At 38.4% G+C, this 12,384-nt stretch overlaps 2 protein-coding genes across 2 annotated transcripts in view; both read left to right on the forward strand.

Annotated features, from left to right (window-relative positions):
* The window catches only part of LOC134804104 (uncharacterized), a 450,088-nt gene that overhangs the window by 402,396 nt on the left and 35,308 nt on the right, over window positions 1–12,384 (forward strand). The window lies entirely within an intron of this gene.
* Window positions 430–9,072, forward strand: LOC134804176 (locomotion-related protein Hikaru genki). The gene is made up of 10 exons (XM_063777105.1): window positions 430–605; window positions 1,565–1,656; window positions 2,057–2,159; window positions 2,521–2,609; window positions 3,039–3,198; window positions 3,523–3,696; window positions 5,059–5,193; window positions 5,708–5,851; window positions 6,272–6,481; window positions 6,954–9,072. The coding sequence occupies exons 1-10, from the start codon at window positions 521–523 to the stop codon at window positions 7,214–7,216; spliced, it is 1,455 nt and encodes a 484-aa protein (XP_063633175.1). The 5' UTR covers window positions 430–520; the 3' UTR covers window positions 7,217–9,072.

A 12,384-nucleotide genomic window follows, 5' to 3' on the forward strand; every position in this document is an offset into this window, starting at 1 on the left:
TCTAGAATAATAAGTATTGATTTGATGTCACAGGATGTCACACATTTAGTGCGTACGAAAGTGCGTACACACCTAAAATTTAATCGTATAGATAGGAACCCACCTATTTGTACAAGGGAGATAGCTATATTTCTATAGAGCAGTAAAGTTGGCCGTTAACAGCTCGATGTGTACAGTAGGGCTACCGCCAATACCGAAAATCGTCAATTGCGGGCATTTTTCTCTGTCACTCTAATTACGCCTTCATTGGAGTAAAAGAGTAAGATCCCCGCAATTTGCGAATTTCGGTTTTCGCGGTAGCCCCTCTGGTGTGTACGCAACGCAAGTACGCAGTCATTTATCTCCAAGCTATTTGAGACAATGGAGATGGAGAAACTACATTTCATTTTGACTGTCATTAATGTCAGAAAATTCAGCTGTCAGATATAAAATACACATCGTTGGCTTGTAAACTAATTTTATTTTGAAATTGAAAGAAATAACTTAAGATATAGCTCGTCGTTAAAGCCAATATCACAACATGTCTATTTCCATGATTGCACTATTCATATTGTTTTTCGGAGGAACGACATATTGCGAAGATGTACAAATTGAATTCTCGGAAGGTAAATACCAACAAATCAATATTAAATTTCGTATGTTATCCTAATTTAACATGTGTGGGGCATGTTAAGGTATGTTATCCCATTGGTCCTTTATAAATGCTCAATAAAAACTGAATAACTACGTGCGATTCATAAATATATTTGACCCTGAATGGACGCACTCACTCACTATACTCGCCAGTTAAATAAGGATGTGCAGTTTGAAATAATCGTTTGAAGAGAGGATATATTCTAGCCCCCTTATTCATAAAACTTTACGGGCCTGATTTAGTTAAATTGTTTTATCCCTTTATTACAAATACATAAGTCAAAATGACAGATAAAGACAAACGATTATTAGTTTATTGAGGCTTTTAGGTATCGTCGGGTGACAAGCAAAAGTCACTAAGTACCACCACAAGTTCATAGCCATAGTGAACCATATAAGTACAAAAAAAAGGTCGATTTTTGTGTATTTTTTTTTAGTAATTAGTGACTTTATGAATAAGGGGGTAACTCATTATAATAAATAAATAAATATTAGGGGACATCTCACACAGATCAACCTAGCCTCAAACTAAGCAAAGCTTGTATTATGGGTGCTAGGTGACGATATACATACTTATATAGATAAATACATGTATACATAGAAAACACCCATGACTCAGGAACAAATATATGTGTTCATCATACAAATAAATGCCCTCAGCGGGATTCGAACCCAGGACCATCGGCATCACAGGCAGGTCACTAATCCACTAGGCCAGACAGGTCGTCATTATAATAGTTTAATTTAAGAAATAACAGAATCAAATGCAGCTATGAAATAATATTATTTTACATATAATGTAATTTCTCTGTTCTGCCAGGTTTTCAAGGAATTTATTAGTCTCTTTATTTATTTTTCTTCTTAAGTTAGGTTGTTTATAACATGAATATAAAAATTTATTAGTTATTATGTTTCTGCAAATATTTTACAGATGATTTTAAGTGTACTCTGCCTGATGTGAAAAGTGAAGATGACAAACTAAATGTAACAAGGTTCAGATCTGACTTCTCCAAAATATCTGAGGTATGACACAATCAAACTGTTTCACTACCTTGTAAAATTGCTAAATTAAGTTACAGTTTTATTGTACAGTCGATGTCAAAGATATGTTTACACCTTTTCGCCTTATTACAAAGAAGTAAGGTGCAAAAGTGTAAACATATATCTTTGACGTCAACTGTACCCTACTTACTTACCAAGTCTGCGTTACAAATTGTTTTTGAGTTTAAATTAAATGTTAGGTTTTCTTAACATGTTCGTGAACGGTAAGTGATCATGTCATAACTGTCATAAGTGACGTGTCATAAGCCAAAGGCAACAAAAAACTACGCAAATGTGTTAACATTTAACATTATTATATACAAAAACAAATGAATTATGAATACCAACAATACATCAAATTACATTCTGAAATACTTTTTAGGTTAAATTTCCAGGTGTGATAGGTCCTCTTAATGAGAGACTAATATGTAAGATCAAGTGCATTGATGGCAACTGGGTTGGTCCGCTCTGCTCCAGCACACCAGGTTGAATACTGTTTTATAGTGCATGAATCATTGTTACATTAATTATTATATTTGTCTCATTTTTTTAACCTACAATTTAATTATAATTAGAGTTTCTCTCAGCCCATCAATATTGCACTTACTACGAATTAAGTGTTATTTATCCTCTAGCCGCCCAAAGACCTATAAAAAGGCCTTCCATTCCACTGAAATCTATATCTGATCTTTATTCTGTCAAATCAAAATTGCCTTTGTCTTAGCAAGTTTTGATTTGAGGACGGCTAAAGGTTATAATTAAAGTACAACTGAATAGAATCATGAAATGTATTCAACAAACCATACCACTGTCGTGACCTTAATTCAACTTACTTTATTTTTACAGATGGACGGTTTCAGCCGATCCTCCGTGAATGTGTTTACCGCAATGACCACCCCTTGCTGGCCATTTCTTTCAGAAACTCCACCATTGAGGTAACTTTATACTTTATTATAAAATAAATCATTTTTATGTCACAATAATCACCCTTGAAGTAAAAAATAAACAAAGTGAATGTAATTATTTCTCAAAAATGTTCTTTATCTAATTTTCAGACAAAATAAATCCAAAATTGTGATGCTTTTGACATGGAAAGTTTTTGCAAAATTTTCAAAATGTCCTATGACGACATTTACTTACTTTCTCAACTTTTGCAATCTTTAATATTATTATGAAATTGGTATTAAACCAATTTAAGTACCTACTTGGCAAATTGCACATCCAAGCCGACGACATATTATATGTTGGACCCCTGGAAATACTGTATTATTAGGCATGTTACATTGGTAACATAACATCAACTTCTGTATTCTACTGTCCTGTTTTTGTACAATATACTTTTTTAAATATTGATATATCTACAGAAGGTAATGCACTTCCCCCACGGCGCAACCATAGTAGCGCGGTGCCGCAACTTCGGCCTCTACAAGATGAAGGGGGACGGCGTGCTGCGCTGCGAGAACGGCGACTGGGCGCCGCGCTTCCCCGAGTGCGTGCCCACAACGCTTATCACCAACTTCACAAGTGTGTACATTAGTTTATTTTTATTTATGGACTTACTGCCTAAGAGTTTTCCGTCACGACCCTTTCTTAACTTCGTTGCAACCGAGTGTTCCATGAACATGAAAATTATGTAATGTGAAAAGCTGTAGGTATGTGAAAAAGTGTAAAAGTTTTCTGTCACGACTCTGTCTTAACTTCGTTCCAACACATTCCACGACACTGACGCATTTTTTTTTTCATTCACCCAAGTTATTACTATTACACATACGTGCCTAACATTATATTTGATGAAGGGAACAACTGTTCTTGTTACATTGAAATTTACTGTGTAATGATTTTAAACAGGTGACGCGCCCCCAACGATCCTCCACACGGTCGTCAGCGGCTCAGCGGTGGTGTCCGTGGCCGGCGAGTTGTTTGTGTACCCGGAGAGCTCGCTGCGGCTCGACTGCGTGTCCAAACGGACGCTTGGCGATCCCGAGTGGGGCTGGACACAGGCGCTGGGCCAGCACACACAAGGTGCGCGCTTGTATCGGACTATGAACCCGCACAATCGGTAGCGACATAAGGCGAGCGTTGCAGGGTTTACTTTGAGGCCAAAATCGGAAACTTAAACTTGATATTTGTAATTTGTAAACAGGGCATGTGCTGCTCCCTGCAGTTTAAGCATACTTCCAATCAAAAACCATGTGAATGAAAGGTTGACATTGTCGATTCATGGCGCTCCCCGGGACCTTTGACGTCAGCGTTGCCTTTTTACAGTTTTCTCGCCCATTCCTTCGCGCTCTTAAAGCGAGCCATTGTTAGGGCAGGGGGGTGTCACTGCGCAGTTTAGGTACATTTGGCCGGCGCGCCGCTCGGGACGGCGTATGGCAGTGGGCTGCCGCTCGGCTCGCACGATAGTCGTGTCACGTGGCGCTCGCGCAAAATTGAAAATACACAATGGCTTCGAAACCTAAATCTCGATCTAATCCGTATAAAAGATATTGTTCTGTTTACGGATGTCTGAATAAACGGAAGAGCAAGGAAGCAGAAATAACATTTTTTAAAATTCCGCACTATATTGAAAGGTGAATTTATACTTTAAAACATAACATAAATACTAAGTACTTAATCAAATTTGATGACTTATTGATTCGTTTTGTTTGCATAAAACTAAAGCGCTTTAGACCAATTTAATATGATTATTGGTTGCCCAGAAACAATATTAGGAACTGACCGACATATTTTCAAATGAATACAGCTGTGACATACCTACTGCCGTGAGAATCAGACATACTATCTCTGGATAAAAAAATTATGTTTATAGAATCAACGTTTGTAATTCCTCCATATTTATCTTAAAAATAATAAATCGGTAGGTATAGGTACAAAAACTTGTCAAGTGATAACCCCGTGCCGACACTCACAGCAGCGACGTGCAAAGAAGATTCACGGTTCGTGCGCGGTTACGTAGGTATATAAGTTTCAATTTTGCGTGCAGGCGGCGAGTATAGGTATAATATTATACCGAAATGTGACTTTTGTGAAGGAGTGAATTTTGTGTACGGTAGTACTATTAGTTATTCTGTGGTTAGGGTTCCGTACCCCAAGGGTAAAAACGGGACCCTATTACTATTAAGACTCCACTGTCCGTTTGTCTGTCACCAGGCTGTATCTCATAAACCGTGATAGCTAGACAGTTCAAATTTTCACAGATGATGTATTTCTTGCCACTATTACAACATTAATAACAAATACTAAAAAGTTCGGAACCCTCGGTGGGCTAATCCGACTCGCACTAGTCCAGTTTTATTATTGTTTTTACAATAGCGTCCGAAACACTATAACTTCGCATTCGCTACATGTGAATGAACCTCTACTATCTTGTATTATTCGCAGGCTGGTCGGAGGAGGAGGGCGAGCGGGACACGCACTACCGGCTGACGCTGACCAAGATGTCGGCGCGCCACAGCGACCAGTATATCTGCGCGTCGCCGGCCGGACACACCAACACCGTGCAGATTAAAGTTGTTAGTGAGTTTGCTCGATTAACATGTTACTTCTCACTGAATATTTGGGTTCATCGACTTTTTCTTGACACCCTTTTTGAACCATTGTATGTGCCGATGTCAAATTTAAAAAAAAAAACCATTTGGATCACTACACCTTATAAAACAAAGTCCCCGGCCGCGTCTGTCTGTGTGTATGTATGTTCGCGATAAACTTAAAAACTACTGAACAGATTTTCATGCGGTTTTCAATTGCCAATTGACAAGCAATTATATTACAAAGAGCAAGCGCGAGGCGTCTTCGTTTCAGTTTGGGCGAAATTGCTTTCGTATGTTCGGTTTCCTACTGCTCTTCTTTTCAAGTCTTTATCAACCGTTTCTCATAATTTGTGCTCATGTTTGATAATTATATCGATTTTTTGTCGATTCAATTTCTGTTTTTTTTTTTAATGGTGGAGCCATGGGGTTCGCGAAATTATATAGCCATTATTATTAATAGGATTACCTTTCTACCACGTGTAATGTTCAATTTTCTCCAGGTGTCATATGCCCACCGTTGAAGATCGGATCGCCGCGCGTACGGCAATTCGCTCAAGGAACAAGACTTGGGCATACGGTGCATTTTAGTTGCCAGCCGGGCTTCCATCTCAACGGGTCGGCTGTTCTCATCTGTGGGGCAGACGGTATAAACTTGCCTATGCTTTAAGCGATGTTTATTCCATAAAAAAACTTGCTGCCTTGTTTACACACGAAGATTATTGGTCAGTTATTTACTTTTGGGTTCAAAACTGCCAATTGGTTGCTGTAAGTTGTACTTAAATTGTAGCTTCTTAACCTTTTCGACACCGTGTCAAACACAAAAGCTGTCACTCGGACGCCACGTCACTGAAGTGTCAAAACTGAAATTGAACTTTATGCATATGCACGTAGATGTTGCTCTGTGGTCTGTGACCGATTAATCCGCCTTTGGCGTTGGACCTGCGGTGCGCATATATCGGTCATTGGCGTCCAAAAGGTTAAATTACAGGTTTTTGATAATTCTATTTTGTCTTTTCCGTGATACAAAACCCAACTAGAAGTTAAAACAACTTCTTAATTTCCAGGTAATTGGTCATCCCTACCCCCAACGTGCGTCGAAACCTTCTGCCCTATGCTCAACACCCTCGGGCCTCACCTGAGCGTCGTCGAGTACAACTCCTCGTACGGTGGCCGGGCCGTGTTCCAGTGTGCATGGGGGTACAGACTAGTAGGGCCCCCGGGCCTCGAGTGCGAGCAGGACGGCGTGTGGAGCGGCGACACCCCGCGCTGCACGCGTGAGTGAGACACATTTTCTAGAGTACAACTCGGCGTACGGCGGCCGGGCATTGTTCTAATGCCGGCGTAGCTTTATTTGACATTCATAAGCGCATTGTAATATACCTACTTGAAAAATAAACTATTTACTACTGTACTACAGTAAAGGGCCATAAAGTTTGCACATCGGAATTTCGGCTTCGTAGAGCGTTGTCTCTTTCATTCTCGTTGCCTCCAATATTCTCTTTCTAAATACCGATGTGCAAACTTTATGGCCCTTTACTGTACATACTATCGCATCTACGTAGGGGCCCACAGATTACCAGTCCGCCGGACGATATCGGCCTGTCAGAGCAAAATTTGACAGCTCCGAACAACTGACAGGCTGATATCGTCCGGCGAACTGGTAATCTGTGGGCCCCTTTAGGCCTGGGAGGGTTACTGAGGTCAACTAATCTGTTACCAATTGCTATAATCTTTTTTTTTTTTCAGCTATATACTGCCCAGACCCGATAGTGCCAGCGAACGGTCGTCTTCTCACACAGTCCTCCTCAAAACACGGAAAATACCCAGTCGGCGATCTCGTCATATACGCATGCGAGGACCAGTTCCAAATGGTCGGGGAATCCTCCATAGTGTGTACGGAGAATGGGTTCTGGTCGCATCCCCCGCCGTTCTGCCTGCAGCCCTCGGAGATCAGGAAGGCGGATACTATTTATATTGAGAACACTACGCTCGTGCATGTTGAAGAGTAAGATACCTATGTTGTGTGCAGTTATTATGTATAGTAGGCGCTCGGTATTCCGACGCTAGTCAATCCGGCACGCCCATTTCCGGCAATTACCGACTCAGGTGGACCGCTCTAAAATCCGGCAGTTTACACATTACTACAATATTAAGAGAAATAATAGGTAACCTGGAGTCGGAGAGCCGAAGCCAGGGTATACGAGTAGCGTAGTTACAACACGAGTGTAGGTATTAGGGTGGGTCATTTTTACTTCTTTTTAATTTAATAGGGGGCACAATTAAAAAAAGGTGCCATTTGGTATTTAATTATTGCACGTATTTTTATTTTTAGCTTTAATTTTACTGCCTCCGGATTTTGGTCAAAGTTTTTGTTAAATGTATGGACATTATGAAAAAAAAATGTTTCTTTTTGAGTACTTTTTTATTTATTTATTGGCTCTGAACCTTTACCATGCTATTTCGAGCTAATAATGGTATAACTTTTTAGCTAAAGTTTGAATTAAGAGACGATACATAAATATACTCCGCAGACCATACAAAATATAATAATAAATATACGAAAACTTTGAAATGGATCCGGAGACAAAAAATGAATTCCGATTACAGAATAATTTGAAATACTGTTTATTGGCATTATTACGCAACTTTTTGTAACTGTGCCCGAAGGATAACTAATACTTTTTTTTTCTCCATACACGAGTGACCCACCCTAGTAGGTATATCAAAGAACGTCTTTATTTGAGCGTTTTCCAAAAAAAATGTACATTTCATTCATGTCTTCAAAATATTGACTTCTTGGGCTCATTTTACTCAGAATCATTTGTACTACAATTTGTACAATGTATTCCCTCATAAAAAAATTCTCAAGCGACTTAAATTTTTCGTCAGAGGGCTCGTCTGTCAAATCTTTGGGTAATAAGTAGTATGTAGGTCTGAAGACACGGGTTTTCCCCTGCAAGTGCCATGGGACACGGGGCACTTCTAACCTTCTAAGACATTCTGTTGAGCGAATCAACCTGCCAGAGAGGTTAACTTTCGAAAACGACGACATATTTATTCTAACATACATTTCTCATAAACTTCAGTTCAGTTCAGACAAATGTAAAGTAGTTCATCATTATTTCGTAACAAATCATAGGTGAGGCGACAGCGGCTGGGAAAAGTCAATTTAGATATTCTTTTAACTTATAAAGAAATATGTTTGTGTTATATTTGTATTAGGTACGCTTACAAAGTCATTATACTGCCTAAAATGTTTTAAAGTGTCCTTTTTATGTTAATATTTAAAGATACCGTTGGTTGGTTGCCAAGTGACATGATGGGATATCATTTTCTGCAATAATTTACAAAACACACATAATATGTTTTGGATAGCCTAGTAAATACTCAGAAGGCTTTAATGTAGAGTTTCTACAGCCACGTTCTCATGCAGTATAAAAAATTATGCCACGCCGATTTCACGCCGATCACGCCGCCGCCGATGATTTTGCCATCGGCGCACATGTCTAGTCGACACTAATAAAGTGAAATAAAGTTTACATTTATGTGGGTTGATTACCTTGGTTCAAAGCAGTACAATTAATGAAGTTTATTGATGAACCAAGAATAAACTTTTATTAGTCTATTAAGTAAACTTTTATTAAGTTAACTAAAATGAAGTGGTAAATATTTAGATTAACTCCATATTTCACGGTAAGATAGTTCCTTTTACTTTAGCACTGTTGTGTCTCTACTCTCTGATAGTTCTTGTTGTTAGTCAAATAAGCCAAAGATGTATTCCTGTTTACGTGCTATGTTGTTGATTGTACTAGTTGTAGTTGTTGGTCATGTTATTATTTATTTATTAAAATTATGTGTTATGAAATTGACTTCCGTTTGACTTTAGTTAGAATAACATCTTCCAAACTACATAAAATATTATTTTTATTTGAAATCGTTTAAAAGGCCTGTGGAGTTCGCGGTTATCATTGAGATAAAGCATCGGTCAGTCACTTCCTGACATCACTGAATAGTAATAGGCGGACGCTTATAGTCGTCATAGCTTGACTAAGGGCCAGTTGCAATAACCACAATTAACAGACTGGTCAACGTCAATCAACAGAGAACTATGAAACTTTCCATATAATAAAATTTAACGAACGCTAAAACGGTGACAGACGGTTTGGTGCAACCAACCCTAAGACAAAAAGATATAATCTGCCATTTCCTGTTGTGTTGTCTCGTGTAAACGCTTAACCCCAGCTTATTGTGCTGGTGCAAGTGGCCTTAAGTGCCACATGCACCATTCATTAACCCGGGGTTAACCGGTTAAACCTGGAGTTACCAGTACAGTTTGACACTGGGTTAATGGTTTAACCGCTTAAGTGCAAGGGGTTAGTGCAAGTGGGGCTAAGTCCACTAACTTGGGGTTAACCGGTTAAATCCGGAGTTAGGTACCAGTATAATTTAACCCTGTATTACTCGTAACGGTTAACTCCGAGTTAGTGGCTAACCCTGGATGGTGCAAGTGGCCCTCAACCTCGACGCCGTGTCAAACATAAAAGCTGTCACTCAGACGCCACGTCACCGAAGTGTTTAAACTGAAATTGAACTTTATGCATATGCACGTAGGTCTATGTTGCTCTGTGGTCAGTGACGGATTAATCCGTCGTAGGGGTCGAACAGGCTAATGGGCAGAGCCCGTTAACAGTGGTGAAATATTGAAAATGCAACGGTTGGCACTGCACATATTTAACATGCATAGTCATTCGGGGTAAGAGATCGCGGTGTGCCGTTCACCGGCAAAGGGCACAAGAGGGGGGTCTAAAAATACGAAATTAAATGACGACCCATTATGGCAGAGTACCTACTAACGATCACACCGTAAGAAGTTAGTTACAATCCGCAATCTACTTAATTATAATAAAACTTCTTTGGCTCTCCCACAGAAGCTCAATTCCGGTTTCAAGGCAAAAATTCCGCGTGTGTGATAGAACTGAAGGGAATGGTAAGTAAATAAATACATATTGATATAGAGGCAGCAATATTTATTATCGAGTAAAGGCACACATTTAATTGAATAACGCACATCCATAGGTACAGTTTTGACATTTTGTTATCCTTTAGGTATTATCTATAGTAGTAATAGTTATTAGAAACTATGCAGTTATATATCTCCTAAGTCAGGTAATTTAAGTATAGATAGATGAGGAATGAGATCATTTAAAAGTAACGGGCAATGTAACGATAAAAGATATTCTTTATAAAATTATAATGTAGAGACAAAATGATACCACCATACTTAATGGAAATATTGAACTTTAATGTAATGTGGGTAAGTATGTAAAATCGTCTACAGGCTACAGCTACACATACTAGTACATATATATCTACCTACCTCTTGTGTAAACGTTACCCACCAAAAATGAAAATTTGTCGCCACGCCTATAGTTTGTCGTGACTCGAATGTAAAGATATATGTCAGAAAAGTTGAGATAGGTATCAATCTTAGAGCATTTAGTAACTGGAGATGTCATCGCTGTCATTTTCTTTACGAAACAGTCTGCCGATTCTTGCGGGGGAGGGGACGTCAAATGTATTGCTATTTCTACATGATTTGTACGTAACGTACAAATAGCCATGTCAGTCCATACAAAAGTTTGCACAATTGTGCAAGTTTTTCGGCAGAGGGGTATTAAGCTCTTAATGGCCACTCCAGTTATTAAATGCTCTAAGGTATCAATTAATAAAAAGTAGTACAACCAGTACAACGTAAGCCACAGACAGACCATATCTGTTCTACATAAAAACTGCCGTAAAATGATTGGCAAAAGATCAAAGGGCGAAAATATGATAGTCTGTGCGGGAAAGAGAAGAGTCGTGGAATGTAAGGGAGCCCATACATTCCACGACTTCTCTTTCCGCACAGACTAGCTTCCATTCGAGCCGTACTTTACAAAGGTTCTCTTTAATTATTTCTACAACAGATGAAACAAGACTACACTAAAGAGCAATGAAAATCTGTCACATTGTATAAAACATTTCCACAGGGTGACCTGTATTCAGTGCGCTGTTGCAGTCTAATAATATTAACTAATATGGCGAAAGATAACAATATAAACTATGTATTTATAATCTTATACATGATGCATACGGTAGTTTTGCATATATTGTATTTTAATTAAGTATATAAATATATCAAGATCTAATAACGATATAACGTACGGTTATAAGCAGAAATTTTGACACATTTTTGCAATAAGTAATTCTTAATCCTAGACTAAATGTAATTAGAAAATCTTCGATCGGGCAACATCAAAAGTAGATCATTGTAGTAAACATATCTCTTGTAATAGATTCACGTATTAATAATGCTGCGGTATTCAATTAATCTAACCACAACACTTCACAACAGAGACCGAGTTGCTTCTACAAAGTAACTTTATGTCTAGAAAAATAAGTTAAGGAATATACATAACTATCTAGTAAAGTAACATAATAGTGCACAATACAAAATCTAAACATAAGTATGTAGATCGACGATATTATTCTAGATGGGCCATCAATTAAATTATAATTTAATAACATAGAGATGACGCCTTTAATTAGGTTAAATATTATAATTAGTTTTTAGAGTATGTGCGGAAAGAGAAGAGTCGTGCAATATTAGGGAACCAATACATTTCACGACTCTTCTCATTCCGAACAGACTCTACAGTTATGTAACTTTGACATTGATACGAAGATCAAGCACAAAAGGTAGTTTTCTATACACACAGTGCATCGCAACGAGTTTCATACATACACTCGAACATTTCTAATATTCGCCAGTCGGAAGGTTAATATAGGATAAAAAGGTTAAAACCTTATGCTTCCAAAATGCGTGTACTTATCCACTTACTGACGTTCAATAAAACAAAAGCAGGCGGGCATTAAGTTTTAGGAGAATGCGGAATTCATTTTGGCGTGTTCCCAAGGAGTTCAAGGCATTTCAAATGTTAACGTCGTACAGTCAGCATCTAATAGATATATTGACGGGTCACATCACATCTATATGTATATTGTAACAAAAGGTGTGTTACGATATATTTGGCCACTTTGGCGGTCACACACTGATGCTGACTGTACCTACTTCAGCCACATCTAGAACAATATAAACAGAATCATATAAAAATACAAAACCTAAGAATTAAGGAAG

Source organism: Cydia splendana, chromosome Z (assembly GCF_910591565.1).
Source record: "Cydia splendana chromosome Z, ilCydSple1.2, whole genome shotgun sequence".
In the NCBI taxonomy this organism is placed as follows: domain Eukaryota; kingdom Metazoa; phylum Arthropoda; class Insecta; order Lepidoptera; family Tortricidae; genus Cydia; species Cydia splendana.